The sequence below is a fragment of the Chrysochloris asiatica genome, unplaced genomic scaffold, assembly GCF_000296735.1.
Source record: "Chrysochloris asiatica unplaced genomic scaffold, ChrAsi1.0 scaffold00037, whole genome shotgun sequence".
In the NCBI taxonomy this organism is placed as follows: domain Eukaryota; kingdom Metazoa; phylum Chordata; class Mammalia; order Afrosoricida; family Chrysochloridae; genus Chrysochloris; species Chrysochloris asiatica.
The window spans coordinates 15,711,868-15,729,332 of NW_006408555.1; the positions used below are offsets into that span (position 1 = coordinate 15,711,868).

At 40.8% G+C, this 17,465-nt stretch overlaps 1 protein-coding gene and 1 pseudogene across 1 annotated transcript in view; one reads left to right on the top strand and one right to left on the bottom strand.

The window, feature by feature from the left end:
* The window catches only part of RFWD3 (ring finger and WD repeat domain 3), a 42,369-nt gene that overhangs the window by 6,621 nt on the left and 18,283 nt on the right, over nt 1-17,465 (top strand). The window contains exons 2-8 of the mRNA XM_006860309.1: nt 399-784; nt 5,399-5,595; nt 10,317-10,387; nt 11,740-11,931; nt 12,041-12,132; nt 14,651-14,765; nt 15,317-15,521. Coding sequence (XP_006860371.1) covers nt 399-784; nt 5,399-5,595; nt 10,317-10,387; nt 11,740-11,931; nt 12,041-12,132; nt 14,651-14,765; nt 15,317-15,521 — 1,258 coding nt within the window. The remainder of the gene's footprint in view (nt 1-398; nt 785-5,398; nt 5,596-10,316; nt 10,388-11,739; nt 11,932-12,040; nt 12,133-14,650; nt 14,766-15,316; nt 15,522-17,465) is intronic.
* On the bottom strand, nt 2,431-2,715 carry LOC102816973 (annotated as a pseudogene).

The window sequence follows — 17,465 nt, forward strand, 5'->3', positions numbered from 1 at the left end:
TTTTTATCTCTTGTGGTTGCCTGTCCCAAAGAGTGCATACCTCCCTAGTGTTACTGTTCACTTTACATACCCATCCTTTGCCTGAAATTTGAACCAGGAGGTAAATTTCATTCCGGGATTGATAAAGTGTCTGAGAACACAGTATTGGGTAGTTTGTAATTTTAATGGAAACCGATCATTATATCTTTTTCCTCTGTGGCTGCTGCTAGGTGAGACCATACTGCCACCCTTTAGGTTGGCAGCAAAGCGCCCACCGATTATGAAGCCCACCAGGGCTTCTTTTCTGAAAGACCAGAAATATTGACACCATGACAGGTTTTATGTATTTCACTAATATTTTTTATATTAACACTGCTTCCCTAGTGATGGCCCATGAAGGGATGGAATATCATCTGCAGGAACAGTCAGACCCTCACTCTGCAGAAGCACCACCTCCCACTGAAGTGGTCAGCAGCCAAGCTGGACCACCTGTGCCCCAGCCTGTGTCGCAGGTATCCACTGACTTAACAGAGGAAGTGGTACCCTCAGGAGAAGAGCAAATGGAGACCATTGATCCAGGCCCTTCCCAGGGAGATCTGCTGGAATCTATTTCTAACCATACCATCAACACGGCTTCACTAGAGTCGATGACCACCTTTATCAGCGGGCTGCAGAGGCTTCATGGCATGCTGGAATTCCTGAGACCGCCACCTGCAGACCACAATGTGGGGCCAGTGAGAAGAAGGAGAGGTTCTGCTCCTCGCAGGGCAAGATCTGCAGGGTCTCAGAGGACAAATGGTACCAGGTAAATGTATGTGTCATAGTCCTGGTGCCATCAAGGATTGGCAGTGTGACCTTTGGCAAGCTAGGTAACCTTCCTGAGCATTCATTTTCTCATAAGTTAGATGGAAATAAAAGTACTTGTATAGTTTCCTATACAAAGTGTGAAAGGAGAGTGTGTACTGATGAGCTTTGAAAACTAGGAAGTCAAATATGTTTGATTGGAGATGTTTGATTGGCCGTATTTTCTGTAGAGATTGACTCTTTAGATCATGTGTGCCTTATACAGTACCAAAATGTATTTATTTTTTCTCTTTCTTTTTTTTTTTTATTACAATCCCCTCCCTGTAACAACAGTTATTCTCCTTATTCCTTGTGGCTCCTCATTTATATCTTATATTTCACAAATTAACAAGGCAAAAATATTTGATGTGCACTTACAAAACAAAAAAATATATTCATTTAAATGCCCAAAGTGCACATTCTGCAAGCCAACCTCCTGTCCACAAGCATACAGCCTTTCTCAGTCCACAGGCCTAGAGCCCACAACTGCTCTGTCTCCATGCCACTGCCTCTGCCACCATCTCTGCTGTTGATGCTTTTCTAGGTAGGACTCCACTCATGCTCTTCCTTCTTAATGGTCCTGGGATCATCTGTTCCTAAAATAAAAGATTAACTATAGCGTAGTGGTTACGAGTCGGGCTGCCAACCTCTCAAGGTCAGCAGTTCGAAACTACCAGTGGTTCCACGGGAGACAGATGAGGCATTCCACTCCCATAAAGATTTACAGCCTCGGAAACCCTGTGCGGAGTCACTATGAGTCGGAGCCAACTCCACGGTACTTAACAACAACAACAACAACAACTCCCCTCCTTTAAATTACAAGTCTTCTTTTACAGTTATGACAGTTGCAATTAATCCTGCTAACAATTACTCACAATGGAATCTAAAATCCTATCACCATCCTCCCCCATCCCATTTTACCAGCTCCATGTGGGAAAGAGGGAAACTATTCAGTGGGGATTTCACCTTAACCCCCTCATTCTGAAACTAAGTACAAGCGTGAAGGCTCGTAAGCCAGCCACTTCATGCCTTTATATCCACCTCTCACCCCCTCAGTTTGTTTGCTTGGGGGTTTTTTTTGTTTTTTTTTTTTTAAGCATTCTGGTTGTATTTTAGTTAAAGAAAAGTAGCCTTTCCCAAGGGCAACAAGTGAACTGAAAGTCAGGAGGAAGGTGGGTGCGGGTTCTCACAAGCTCTTGCTCCAGCCCCTGGAAGTGATCAGAGGGGGACTTCATGGAGGGGAAAGACCCCTGGCGGGCACCTCGGGGTAGCTGGTGCAGCAGAGGGATTCCTTTGGTGGGGTGAGTGGGGCACCAGCTCAGCCTTGGTCACTAGGTTGTTGCAAGTGAGCAGCAACGAGGTGATTTCCACTTGGGGTGGGTTGGCATGACTAACTCTTCTTGTTAAGTATTGTCGAGTCGATTCTGACCCATAGTGACCCTGTACAGGGTTTTCAAGGAGCAGCTGGTGAACTTGAACCACCGACCTTGCCGTTCAAACGGCTTTGCAGTCTGGCTCATTAACCCACAGTGCCACACCAGGACTCCAACTGTTCTTGGCGGGCATTAAATTAAGGAATGACACAGGGAGACGAGCCAAGAGAGTGACTTATTCAGTTAGATTCTGATGACTCACAATCAGGCAATAGTCTTTATCTGTTGCAATCGTAATTTCATTTTTCTTTGAGCGAATTTGAAGGAAGTTCTGGGGGTCAATTTCTCGCATGGGCCTGCGTGCCTTCAAGATGAAGTTGTGAGTGAAGTTGACGTACTGTGTGGTTAGTGGCGTTGTCCGTGGTGCTCTTGACGGGAATGCCGCCCGTGTTCACCAGGATGATCCCTGCACACCCTTCTGGCTCTGCAGCTGCTTCAGGATTTCTTCCACATCTGCCATCTTGACCGATCAGCTTCACGTCGCTGGTACCTGTATTCCCCCCCATTTTTAGTAGCCAATGTCTTAAGTTTCTTGTCCCTATCAAGGACACAAGGTTGTTCTCTGAGATGAAGAATCCTTCCATTCCAGTAGGAATTTAGAGTCACTGCATTTGTATTTGTATGATAAAACAGTACAGGGCCAGCTGTGGCTGTTTTGTACTGCCGTTTGATTTTAAGTGGAAACTGTCACTTTAAATTTCAAGGAGATCTGTGCACATGGATAGTAGAACCCTCCAGGGTAGGGTGTCCACTAGCTCAAGCATCCTCTCTAGTCTCCAGAATGGAGATGCACAGACTGCGAGAGGCCAGTGAACAGATAACAAAAAAAAAAAGAACATCCACATCTTTATCTCCACGGTTCTGTCAGGCTTCCATGGCTGCTCTGATCCTTCCCCTGCGTGGTCTCACCCAAGACCAAGATGGCGGCTCCAGGAACAGCTGAGCATATTGAATTAGAAAACTATGGATTTCTCTCTTCTACTACAAATCCCCTAGCTGTAAGTCTTCCAACCTTCTAAATAGTCCTTTACATGTGGTTCAGCATTCTGGCACCATCCTGAGCCTACATGGTCCAGTATTCTATGTTATTGCTGATGGAACTCCTCACTGCACTTCTTCCCGATCTGCCATCTTGTTTGTTCTCCACCCTCCTCATAGATTGCCCTCCGTGTCACCCTGGCTAACGAGTCTACTCTCTAGCCAGTGAATTACTCTTCCCTCCCTCCAGCCCCTGGGTTTCTTTTAATGTGGAAACCGTTTCGTAAGCCTTTACAGTAAAAGTGTCATACAATATGTGTCCTTTTGTGAGTGATTAATTTCACTTGGAGTCCTGGTGTGGCACTAATGTCTTGGACTGCAAAAGGTCGCCAGTTCAAGCTCAACAGCCATTTCTCAGAAACCCTGTACAGGGTTGATGAGTCAGAACCGACTCTCAAATACTTAACAACAATTTTACTCAGCATAGTGTTCTCCAGGTTCAACCATGTTATGAGGTGTTTTGTATTCTTCATGGTTGCATAATATCCCATTGTGTGTATGTACCAAAGTTTACTTATCCATTCTTCCATTGATGGGCACTTAGGCTGTCTCCATCCTTTCACTGTCGTGATTAGTGCTGCATTGAACATCGGTGTGTTCTAGCTCGTATTTTTTGTATGTATATACCAAATAGAGGGATTGCTGGATTATAAGGTATTTCTATTTCCAACTTTCTGAGAAGTGACATACCGTTTTCCAGAGTGGTTGACCATGTTATAGTCCCACCAGCAATCTAGGAGGGTCCCAATCTATTCACAACCTCGCTAGCGTTTGCTGCTTTCTGTTTTTTTGAACTTCAGTACTAATGCTGGTATGAGATGATACTAGAATGTTGTTTTGATTTGCATCTCTAATGGCTAATGATCATGAATACTTCTTCATATATTCATTGACTGCATGGATGTCTTGGTGAAGTGTCTGTTCATGTGCTGTGCCCATTTTTAAATTGGGCTGTTGACCTTTTTCTTGTAGAGGTGTTGTAGTTTTCTATAAATTTTAGATATTAGTCCCTCGTCTGATTTATCATTGCAAAAAAAATTTTCCCAGACTGTGGGCTCCCTTACTACTATTTTTGCGAAATCTTTTGATACACATAAGTTTCTAATTTTAGGAGGTTCCAGTCATCTGTTTTGTCATCTTCTATGTGTGCAGTTTTTTAATGTTTGACAGTGTATGTATGCCATGTTTGAAGAGGCTATGTCTTTCCCGTTTAATGTGTTTTGGCCCTTTGTCAAAGATCAATTGACTGTATGTGGGTAGATTTACCTCTGGGGTCTCAGTTCTGTTCTGTTGATCAACATATCTTTTGTAATACCAGTACCAGGTTGTTTTGACTTTTGTGGCTATGTAGTAATTTTTGAAATTAAGAAGTGAAAGGCCTCCTACTTTGTTCTTCTAAAACTGTTCTTTGATTAGCCGAAATCTCTTTCTGCTCCATATAAAGTTCGTGATCATTTTTCCATCTCTTTAAAGAATGATGTTGGAATCTGGATTGGGATTGTGTTGTATCTGTAAATTGCTTTGGGTAGTATTGACATTTTCACGATGTTAAGTCTTCCTGTCCATGTGCATGGTGTATTGGTCTATTCTTCCATTTTTGTTCATCTGTTTTGATTTCTTACAATGTTTTGTAGTTTTCTTTAAATACGTCTTTTCAAAATGTATTTCTTCACCTTACAAGTAGCCAGTCATACCAGATCCGTTGTTTGCTGGCACATCATTTCATGGCACAGTAGACTGAAAGTTGAGTAGGCTGGCTTTAGAAAAGCCTTGTGGAAACTGTGTGAATTCATTTGAGTACATATGATAATCCTTTCGATTTTTCACAACAAATTGCTGGGTCATTTTCTCTAAAAGATGTGGACACATGACCAACACACAGTAAACTTTACTTAGCTCTTAGGATATGGATTAAGCTCCAATGCAGGAATATAAAATCAGGAATGAATATTTAAAAAACGCTTGGATCTGTTTCACCTTCCAAAGACAGGAGTGAAAGTTGGGAATTGGTTGATGTTGAGAGGATTTACCTTCATATTACTGTTAGATGTTAGATATTCTTGTGATGAACAGTAGTTCATTGTATTGTCTTTCTGCATACATAGATCAAGAACACCTTTGAGTGCTTTCTTTCAAGTGAGCAGGACCCAGCCTCACTTGCCAGCCGACTCGTATCCAGAGACTAGGAATCCTGCCTCTGAAGAGCTGGTGACGTCAAGTAATTCTAGTTCCGACAGTGACAGTGCTGCAGAGGATGAAGAGGTTGTTCAGGAAGAGAACCTGGGACCTAATATTTTGGAAGGTATTTTATCTAGGTTTGGCCCAAGGCTACTATCAAAAAGGCTAGAAACTCTAAATCTGTGCTTTGATACTTTCCTTTTGACCCACATATATCATAGATTTTTCTGTGACCATAGCTATATGGATTCCTGGTGTGGCACTGCGGGTTAATGCACTGGACTGCAAAGTTGGTTTGAACTGTGAGGGTAGGCAGTGCAAGTTCACCAGTCACTCCTTGAAAACCCTATACAGGGTCGCTATGGATCAAACCGACTCAGTGGCATTTAACAACAACAACATCATTATATAGAAAAGATTATATCTGGCTCACATTGTTGGTGCTTTAAAACTCAGTATATTTAGTCAAGGAAATGAGTGCATATGTTCCAAAGACACAAATATAAATGTATTAGTGCCGTTTGAAATAGCAAAAAGCTCTTAAATCTAACAAATAGCCATCGGTGATAGAATGGGTAGTAATTGTGTAGTCACACAATGAAATTCTGTATAGCACTGAGAATGAATGGAATACAACTTTACATACTAGTGTGGAAGAATCTTAGCATAGTGTAAAGCAAAAGTAGCAGATATGAGAGAGGGTAGATATAAAGTGCAAAACCATTCAAAATTCATCTTTGGTGTTAGAATTTAGTATAGTTGCTTCCCCTGATGAATGGAAGATTCACTGTCTCTCCTGCTGCTCAGTTTTAGTTTCCTAGAGCTACCATAACAAATTACTACACTTAGAAGTGTAGTGGTTATGAATCGGGCTGTGAACCTTAAGGTCAGCAGTTCGAAACTACCAGCTACTCGCGGGAGAAAGATGAGGCTTTCTGCTCCCGTAAAGATTTACAGCCTCGGAACCCCTGTACAGGGGTCGCTATGAGTGGGAACTGACTCCACGGCACCTAACAACAACAACAAGAGTCTGACTTAACACAGTCTGAATGCTAGAAGTCTAAAACCAGCCCTGCTCTCTGCAGTCTGGAGGGGAAAATCTGTCCCATGTCTTTCTCTTGGCTTTCGGTGTTGCTAGCAAGCCTTGATTTTCCTTGGCTTGTTGATACCTTAATCTTTGCTTCCGTCCTCATAAGGCTCTCTCTCTCTCTGTCTGTTCTTTTCCTCTTTTTATAGGGATACCAGTCATGTCAAATTAGCGTTTACCCTAATGACCTCATGTTCCTTTGATTACATTTGCAAAGACCTTATTTCCAAATAAAGGCCACCTGTCTAGTACCAAGGGTTAGGGAAGCCAGAACATGCTTGCAGTATATTAGAAACCAAAACCCATTGCTGTCAAGTAGATTCTGATATTACATAGCAGCGGTATAGAACTGAGAAGCACTGCCTCATGGGGTTTTCGAGGCTATAATCTTTACAGAAGCAGACTGCTGTCCTATCTTTATCCGTCTAGTCGGTTCCGACCCATAGTGACCCTGTACAGGGTTTCCGAGGGTGTAAATCTTTACAGGAGTAGAAAGCCTGATCTTTCTCCCGCGGAGCAGCTGGTAGTTTCAAACCGCTGACCTTAAGGTTCGCAGCCCGATTCATAACCACTATGCTACCAGAGCTCACTGTCTTTTTGAACTACATCAGAGCAATGAATGCTCTGATGTAGTTCAAAAAGACAGTGTTCTATATCATAGTTTAGAGCGTAGTGACAGATCTTAAAAGCTCATGAGTGGCCATCGAAAGTGCAACTATCTATTGGTCTTTCACTGTATAGAGGAATGAAGAGTGATGAAAATTGAAGGCACTTGAAAACATTTGGTCCAGTGGCCTAATAGACCATGTGAACATCAGGTTCCATCACCCTGAGATGAGGCAAACTAGACAATGTCCAGCTACCACTCCCAACTGCTCTGAAAGGGACTATCTTATAACATCTTGGATACAGTGGAACAAAACTCAAAAGTCTTTTTTTTTTTTTAATCGGATATACTGGTCAGATAGAGACTAGTGGAACCCTGAGACTATGGTTTTTGGTCTGGAACTGAACTCACCTGCATCTCAGTTTTCAGCCAAGCAATAGTTAAGTATATAGCGAGACAACATTAGAGAGGTGTGCACACCACAGAGTGGTCAACCATTGGAAATCAAAAGGGTAGTATTTATCTGAAGACAAAATTGAGAAGAGTTGGAAAAGAGAGAGAAGTGAAAAGCTGAGACAGGGATGAAGTAAGATGAGTGATGTTACGAGAGCATTGTAATTTATTAGATGAAACAAAGTGTGATTTGTAGAATGTGAAACTGAAGATATCCTCTGTAAACCTTCACTCACTTTATAATAAAAAGCTTAAAACAAAAGAAGGGGGAGAAGCATAATGCTTTAAAGGCAGACTTTTTTTTTTTCCCTAAACTCACTGAATTGCTAGCCACAAGATCAGCAGTTCAAACCCATCAGCTGCTCTTTGGAAACCCTATACAGGATTACTGTGAATCAGAACTGACTTTTAAGTTTTTATTGTCAATTACGAATCGGGCTGAGAACCGCAAAGTCAGCAGTTCGAAACTACCAGCTGTTCCGCGGGAGAAAGATGAGGCTTTCTGCTCCCGTAAAGGTTTACAGCCTCGGAAACCCTGTACAGGGTTGCTATGAGTCAGAACCGACCCCACGGCACATGACAACAATTGTCAATTAGGTGGCAGTTTACAGAGCAAATCATTTTACATTCAACAATTTTCATTTTGTTGATTGCAGTGCAGTGGATGTACTAGCACTTAATTCCACTTCCTCCTTGTGGGTCTTGTTTCCGTTTCTTTTTTTCCTAACCCTTCTGAAATTTGTCCTTGAGTGAATGCTGCCCTTGGCGGAAGGTTGTAAGATGGTCTCAGGGCAGTGGTTTTAAGGATTCATTCATTGACCCTTAATGATTCCAGAAAGCTTTGAGTTCATGAAAACTTGAAATTCTGTTCCTCGTTTTCCCTTTTCGATCAGGATTCTTTGATGGAATCCTTTATCAAAATTTTTATAATGGTAGTCAAGGATACCATTCTGTTTTGGTCTCATAGCAAAGGGGAGACAGTTTTTCATGGAGGCAACTAACCAGGCAGATAGACATTTCATATCTTACTCCTGTCCTGATTCTCCTACATCTATTATTCCAAGTGAATAGAGACCAGTTTTCATGCCTTGGATTGCCTCTTACATGCTTTAAAGAGTCCAGGCGTTATGTAGCAAACTGAGTTAGAATAGAAGCACTAAGCATGTTAGTAGGAAGTTAAGTGGGCTGTCTCATGGAACCGTCGCTCTAAACCGCTAAACCAAGGAACCGAATTCCATGAGTTATTTGGTTATCCTTAAGCAGCCTCAGCAACTTTTTTTTGTCATTATTATAAATATATCTATTACACAGCTTTTGCTAATTGACCTTTTTGCAGTCGTACAATTTACTGATAACAATTACAGTAGTCGTCTATGTAACCCTAACGTTAATCAATATGACATTTTCCATCATAGTAGTTAGTCTTCCCCACCTTGCGCCCCAGATCATAAACTTGGTCTCTGTGTTGTTGTTGCGTTAAGTACCCTCGTATTGGTTCCAACTCATAGCGACCCTGTATAGGGCTTCTAAGGAGTAGCTGGTGGGTTTGAACCACCCACCTTGCAGTCAGTCAGCAGTCTAGTGCTTATTCTGCGACACTACACTTGGTTTTACAGAAACAAAAACAAACCCCATATTGTTGAGTCCACTCCAGCTCAGCAACGCTATAGGATAGAGGAGGACTTTTTAAAATAGGGTTTCTATAATAAATCTGTAGGGGAGCAGATAGCCTCTCATCTTTATCCTATCGTGCAGATGACTGGTAGGTTTGAACCACCAATTTTGTGGTTAGGTGTCGTGTAGTGTTTCACTTTGCCACCAGAGCTCCAGTCATTCTGTAGCCTGTGCCAAGATTTCACTTCTGGTTGAGCCGTATTTCACACATTTATGTGTACCTCATTTGGTTTATTTCTTCATCTATTGATAGGTATTTAGGCTATTTCCACTTTTTGGCCATTGTGAATAGTGTTGAAATATCCATTGATATAAAAGGTATGGGGGCTGGGGACTCTTGAAGGTGGCTGTTAATGTTTTGGTTATAGTGCAGTTGGTGAAAATTCATCAATCTCCTCTTTATGTATGTTCTACTGCAATACTATTTTAATAATTTTTCAAAAAGTCAAGTCCAGTTGAAGATGTTCTTACTGGACTATCATGGGACAAAAACAACATGCTACAACAAAAATATTTATCATGAAGACTGGATTCTGATGAAAATAAATCCTCTGTAAAAACCTTCTATGAGAGATTATAAGTATACGCTGAGTGTTAATAGCTATTAAAAGATTGTTGTTAATTTTGTTAAGTTCAGTGGTGCAGTGTTGGTGTAAAAAATGATCAGTTCATGTTCTGTAACTGTCAGAAGTGTAATGACGTTTTTAGGCTTTGTTGTTAAATATTCCAGCAAAATGAAAATAGAGGCTTAGATGGAACAAAATTGTCAAAATGCCGATTTTTAAAAGAATTGTGTGATATGTACTTGTGGGTTAATTATACTGTTCTTTCTAATACTTGAAAATAGATTAAAAATAAATTCCCTGAAGCTGCTCAGGAAAATTGTCATCCCTTTTGTGGCAGTGCTACTACAATTAAAAGTGAAAAACCCTGTTGTGAGTCAGGCTCTCTCCTGCTGCTGTCTAATACTTGACAGTCTGTTTTGTGTTTACCAATCCTGAAGTTCATGGAAATGACGTGGCAGAACCACCAGGAAGAACCTCAGCAGAGCAAGAAGTCACATGTGGTGATGGAGGCAAGGACGTCCCTAAGCAGGTAAAGTGAGCATCTTTAAATGGAAGGATTGGGTGTTGCAGCCTAAAAGGAGTTGCAGGTTGTATAAATGGTTAACATGTTTAGTAGTCTACCTAAAAATGCCTCAGAAGAAAGGCCTGGTGATCTACTTACTTAAAACCAACCATGGAAAACTCTGTTAGTACCAGTTCTAGTCTGACATAATGGGCTAGCTGTGAGTGGGAATCAACTTGAGGGCAACATAGTACAACTTCATTATCATCATCACATAGGGTTAAACATTGTGCTGATGATAAAGCTGCATGGAGTTCCTTCATCTGAGTAAATTTTTCATTAACTCTTCTCTTGTAATATGCACTGTGGTTGTCTCTCTCCTTTTTTTAAAAATCTGTTACAATTCATATGGTATAATTGTTTAGCTAACATTTGACTACATCCCAAGGTATATTGCTAACAGAGAGATTGCTGTGTCTAAGGAAATTTATTTTCAATATGATTGTTATGTGCCGTCAAGTCGATTCTGACCCATAGTGACCCTCAACAGGGATTCCAAGGCTGTAAATTTTTACGGGAGCAGAAAAGCCTCATCTTTCTCCCACGGAGCAGCTGTTAGTTTCGAACTGCTGGCCTTGCAATTTGCAGCCTGATTCATAACCACTACGCTACCAGAGCTCCTTTGATTTCCACTAATGCCACATTGCTCAAGGCAAGATAATGCCATTGCCTTGTCAGTTTTTCTGTGCCTCACCAGTCAAGTCTGCTTTTTCTCCTGCACTCTTTGCCAGTGTTTGGTGTCGTCAAACTTCAATTTGTATCAATCTGATAACATTCTGGTGTTTTGCATGGGGGTGGTCTCCATGAGTTGGGCGCCAACTCAATGACAGCTATAACAACAGAGAGCAAAATGGTCTGTAATTTGCATTTTAAAATATTATAAGTAAATGCTTGTTGATCATTTATTTTCTTTGAACTGTTTGTATTTTTTCTTTGTTTTCTTATAATGTGCCTTGTCCCTGCCCCTAAAGCACACACGCACACACAGAGGTTATATTTTATAGGTACCTGAGTTTGCACATATCTCCCGTTTTGGTCTTAGTTATCTGGGTAGTTGACAGTTTTCGTTTTGTTTTTAATCTTTGTTCAGAGTTTCTTTTCTTCATCTGAGTAAAGAATAAAATATCCAAGATTTTTATAAGTTCAAAAAGTCGGAGTAGTATTTCACGGCTTTAATTACATTTTGCCTGATTGCCTTCTAGGAGGAAGGACAAGTGATTCATAGCTGTTACTGTTTTTCTGTAGTCTTTTCTATTGTGTGCTTTTGTCAATTTGCAGATCCTCCTCAATGCTGACTTTATATCTTCTCTAATTTGTAGTCTCCCCAAAAGTCCAACCCTCCTCCCCCTTCCGAGACTACAGATGAGGAAGATGGAGACACTTGCACAATATGTTTGGAGCAGTGGACCAATGCTGGGGACCACCGGCTCTCAGCCTTGCGTTGTGGACACCTCTTTGGGTATAGATGCATTTCTAAGTGGCTGAAGGGACAGGCACGTAAATGTCCCCAGGTAAGGACCATAAGTAAGGGCTTATGTGTATGTTTATAGACAACATATTAAGTCAGGAGGCAAGAGGTTTCCTAGAACCACATTAATTGTGTTGTATTGGACTCTTTAGTGCAACAAGAAAGCCAAGCACAGTGACATCGTTGTCCTTTATACCCGAACCCTGAAAGCTTTGGACACTACGGAACATGAACACATGAAAAAGTATGTGGTGATTATCTGCTTAGCTAAAACTTTTCTTTTTGATGCCTTTTAGGAACATCTGAGAAGAGGATATTAAGAATCAGTCTTAGAGTGGTCCTAAGGTTTACTTGGGCCAGAACTTAGGATCTTTGGGGATAATATGATAATTATTCTGGTTACTTTTCTGAAAGGGGTCTACCTTGTTTGTTCACCATGCAACATCAGTAATGAGGGTCTGCTACCCTACTTAAGTGGGGGATTGCCACTTATCACCAAGCCCTCCAGCAGCAGCTCTCTATGCAGAAGCTTTCCATGTGCAATGCACTCTAAGAACTGGCCAGGATTTTCAAAGGTTACTAATAACACTAATGCTTTAAGAACTTTCAAAAATGAAAATCTCCACCTTGACAGAGGACCAACAGACATGAGAATTCACTAATTGAAGAGAAAGTCCACAGGCCACAACTATTTAGAAAGACCCTTTGGCAATGATTCAAAAGCTTTTTAAAAGCCTTTGAACTAGTAATATTACTCCAGACTTTTATTCTAAAGAAATGGTTGAGGATATGTGCAAAGGTTTATTTATGAGAGTTTTCATTGTTAATAACCGAAAACAAATGATCAGTAGGTTGAGTAAACGGATCCATGATATGAAACACTGTACAGTCTTTAAAAGCAATATTGAAGAGCACATACTGAGATGTGTTTGTTACAGGATGTCACACGATGTTTTAAGCGGATACTCTCAACGCTTGATCTCACTGCAGTAAAAAGCAGTTTGCTTGTAAGTGGGCCTCTCACAGTTCAAACCCATGTTCAAAGGTCAGCTGAAAAGTATGTACGTTTTCAGCTGCACCTCAGTCGGAGCCCATAACCCCTTTGTTGTTCAAAGGTCATGTGTTTGTAAATGGCATGGCTGTTAATGGGTGGTGAATCACTAATTGCAATACACTGGAGTCCTGATTACACTGGTTAATGCGCTAGACTGCAAACCCATTTGAACTACAAGGTCGTTGGTTCAAACTTAGCAGGTGCTCCTCGGAAAACCTATACAGTGTTGCTATAGATTAGAACTGACTCAAAGGCTCTTAACAAATCTGTCACTGTGCTCCTTAGCCTTCTTAGAAGAGGAAATGTTTTTTAAATGACAATAAGTACAGAAAATGGATACTTTGTACGCAAGTTTATTAAATTTTATTTTGTCATGTTTGCTTTGGGTCTTTTACAAAGAAATAAATCATAATACATATACTAAGAGCTTTTTATGTGAACTAAACTCTCCTTCATTCTATGTCTTTCCCCAGAGATAAAACCACTTTTCCTAAATAAGTTATTCTTCATTCCAAAGAGTGATTATATATTTGACTAGCTGTATATGTATTCATGTAGTTATATCTAGAAAGTTTTATTACTTTATGCAAATGTTATGTTGGATTGTATCTTTACTTTTCTAGCTTGTCTTTTTTTGTTTTAATGTCTTGTTACATTAATACATGTAACTAGTTCATTTCGGTTGAGGAATGTTATTGATACTGATTTCATCAACCTTGCTGAACTCGACAGTGCTGGTGTCGGTTCTGACTTGTAGTGACCCTGCACAGGGTTTCCAAGGCTGTAAATCTTTACGGGAGCAGAAAGCTTCATCTTTCTCCCACAGAATAGCAGGTACTTTCAAATTGCTGACCTTGAGGTTAGCAGCCCAACTTGTAACCACTGTGCTACCAGAGCTTTATCCTGTCTCATTGGATTGGATATCTAATCTGAGTTTACTATGTTTCATATATATAAATTGATGATAAATCTTGGTGAATGCATCCTTGTATTCATTTTTCCTTTGTGCATGCAGATTAATGCTTTCATTCTAATTGGTGTTTGGTTAGCATTTGCCTAGTGAATACTTTCTGTTGAATTTCAGTCTCTTTTTTGTGTTATTGTTTGAGTGTCTGACATACAGCAGACAGCTTGATTAGTAATTTTTTTTTTTTATCCTCACAGATAACCTTGGTCTTTTAATGTTGTTGTTGTTGTTAAGTGCCGTCGAGTCGGTTCCGACCCATAGCGACCCTGTACAGGGTTTCCGTACAGGGTTTCCGAGAGTGTAAATCTTTACGGGAGTAGAAAGCCTCATCTTTCCCTGCGGAGCGGCTGGTAGTTTCGAACCGCTGACCTTAAGGTTCGCAGCCCGATTCGTAACCACTACGCTACCAGAGCTCCTTTTAATATGTCTGTTTAATTCCTTTCATTTGGCCCTAGCTTCAAGCAATGAACTTGATTCTGTTTCCTCACTTTGCTGTAGCATGTTTACTCCCTATTCAACAGCAAGGTCCAAACTTCTGCCTGCTTTAACACCAGAGCCCAGTAAGCTAGGACTTAGCCCTGTGTTCTACATGCGGTGTTGTGAAATTTTTTTCTTTTTAAAAAAATTGTGATATGTTTGTAGCAAAGTATGTGTATCACAGCATGATTTACTGTGCCATCTTGTTGGGAAGTCTTCCCTAACCTTCCTAATCCTACCGCTGCTTTCTGCCTTCCCCTCTAGTTCCTTGCTGCAGGAGCAGATGATAAGGAAGCAGGCCGAGATAGAATCGGCACAGTGCCGCCTCCAGCTTCAGGTCCTCACTGAAGAATGCAGTAAGCTTCAAGGTCGTGTCCAGGTGAGCTTGCCCTTCCTTTGTTAACTAATGAGTTTTTAGAATAGGAATTATAAAGAAGAATCTGACACAAATAGGTCATCTCAGTACAAATAGGATTTGCCAAATGTTTTAAGTGTGACCCGCTCTCTGTATCACTTCTAATTAGGTCATTTCTTGTGGTCTTACAGTCTGTGGCACTGTGGGTTAATGCGCTAGACTACAAAGTCAGTTTGAACCGCAAAGGACTCGATGGCACTTAGCAACAACTGTAATTGAAGTTTTAAAGTGAATTTAAAGAATAATTCTGAACTTGTTTAAATCCTTTCGCCTTCTGGAATCTACCAGAAAAAAATGAGTTTAAGACAGAGTGACCATTGAGGACTTCAGCCCTAGTATTTGATGATTCTTTGCTCTCTTTATTTCACTAGCTTATTGAAATACTGTGAAAACTACAACAGTTTTCTAGAATTTGTGTTAACATTGCCATATAATGGCTGTGAGATCAAAGGATTGCAATTGAGGCTAAATATCACACTAAAAAGCTTTTCTCTTACGAAAACTTTTCCTTTTAGGAACTGCAAAAACTTTTGCAGCACCCCGAGAGCTGCCAAACAAATTTCCTAAGCTCCCTGCCCTCCAGCCAGGGCCAACACAAGTACCATTTCCATAAGACCTTCTCGGTGTCTCAGTCAGGGAACTGCCGCATCATGGCATACTGTGATTCTCTAAGCTGCCTGGTGATGTCACAGCCTTCTCCTCAGGCCACATTCCTGCCAGGTAAGCAGTTGAGAAGTTCACCTTTCTTGCTCCTTGCTTCTTTTGAAGGATCCAGGTCTCATGAGTGAGTGAACACCGGCCACAGCCCATCAAATAGTCTTTTCTCATCAGTTCCCTGTTCATGCAAAATTTCTAGGTGTGGCAAAAACATCTCTGATGTTTGCTTACTTTATTCTATAAATTTGCTCACCAATGGGTGGAATGCTGATCCATGGTAGAATGGGTGAAGATGCACTATTTGAAAGTATGGATGGATTATTGGTGTATCCCAAGGACGATGTCATTCTTATATGTCCTATTAAACCCATAGACTGATTTTAGACTGGTAAAGCTGAATAAAACACTACTTAAAGGGCTAAGTCAAGTTAAAACAAGATTAATGTCTCTTCGGTAGAGTTCAATTTTATAAATTCAAAAGAAAGTATTTGATTGGGAAGACTTGGTGGCACAGGGTTTAGGCTTTAAAGCTGCTAACTGGAATATAGTGAAGCCCACTAACTGGTCTCTGGGGAAAGTTGTGGCAGTCTGCCTCTTTAAAGACTTGTAGCCTTGCAGGTAGTACTCATTTGGCCAAGCTTCAATGGCTTGATAACCAGAGCTTGACTACAGGAAGATAAAGAAATTTGTTAAAGGAGGCAAATGTAAATTGCTACAATTTGATGAACTTGACATATACTTACGGTATATGTCATATACTTATGGTATATGACATATACTTATGGTATACTTTGAGTAGCTCAAAATACCAACCAAAAGGAAAGGAGTCTTCACATCAAGGATCAAACCTATCCCCTTGGTATACAGGGCTGATAGGGACGGGCAACTTAGGCTGATAAAAACGGGCTACCTAAAATGGTGGTCGGACAATGAAGGCACGAAGTGGCTGGCTTATGAGTTTTCAAGAGGCAGTTTAGTTTTAGAGTGTGTGGAAGAAGGTAGAATCCCCACTAAATAGTTTTCATCTTCTTTGGATGGGTCTGGTGAAAGGAGATGGGTATAGGATTCTTTTGCTTCAATAGTGACTAATTGTTACCATGACTAATTGCAAGTCTCACAACTGTAAAGGTAGAAGTTTTGTAACATAAAGGGGGGAGTAGTTAATCTTACATTCCAGGAACAGAGGACCCAAGAGCAAGGGAAAAGCACATGAGCCGAATGTGGGACCCTATCTAGAGAAGCAGTGACACCAGAGATGATGGGATGGAGAGAGGGGAACAACTGAGGACTCCAAACTCATGGAAAGAGAAAGACTGCTGGCAGCCAGGAGCAATGCTTGCAGAATTTGCCTTTTGGTTGTTTAAATATATATTTCTGAGTGTTTTGATGTACTTAAAAAAACAGGTAATAGAAGCAAATACTGTTAAATGCTGATGCATGGAGAGGATTATAATCATTGCAATGAACTAAGATAAAATAGGATGAGTGCAAAGCCATTGTTCTCCCATGTAAGCTATCACTCAATTCACAATAAAAGCTTTTTTTTTTTTTTTCCAAGGTTTTTATTGTGGGTTGAGTGAAAGTTTACAGGGCAGATTATCAGTTTCACATTCAACAAATCATATACCTTGTGTCATTACAACGATTACAATCCCCTTCATGTACCATCAGTTAGCAGTATTACTCTCTATTCACTTTAGCTTTTTAAAAAAAAACAATAAAACACGTAGACATATATAATAATTTACACCTCCAAAGGGCACATTCTACAAGTCTGCCTGCTGGCCACCGTTTCTTAGTCCCTCTCTTCCCATGAATCTAGAGTCCTTAGCCGCTCCCTTTCTCCATGTCCCCATCTCTGCCTCTGTCTCTGGCATCACTGCTTCTCTGGATAAGGTCCCGCATTCTGCCTGTGCTCTTCTCCCTTGATAGTCCTAGGGTCCTCTGTTTCTGGACTGTAAGATTAACCACTCCCCTGTTTTTGTTACAAAGCTTCTACCTTTACAA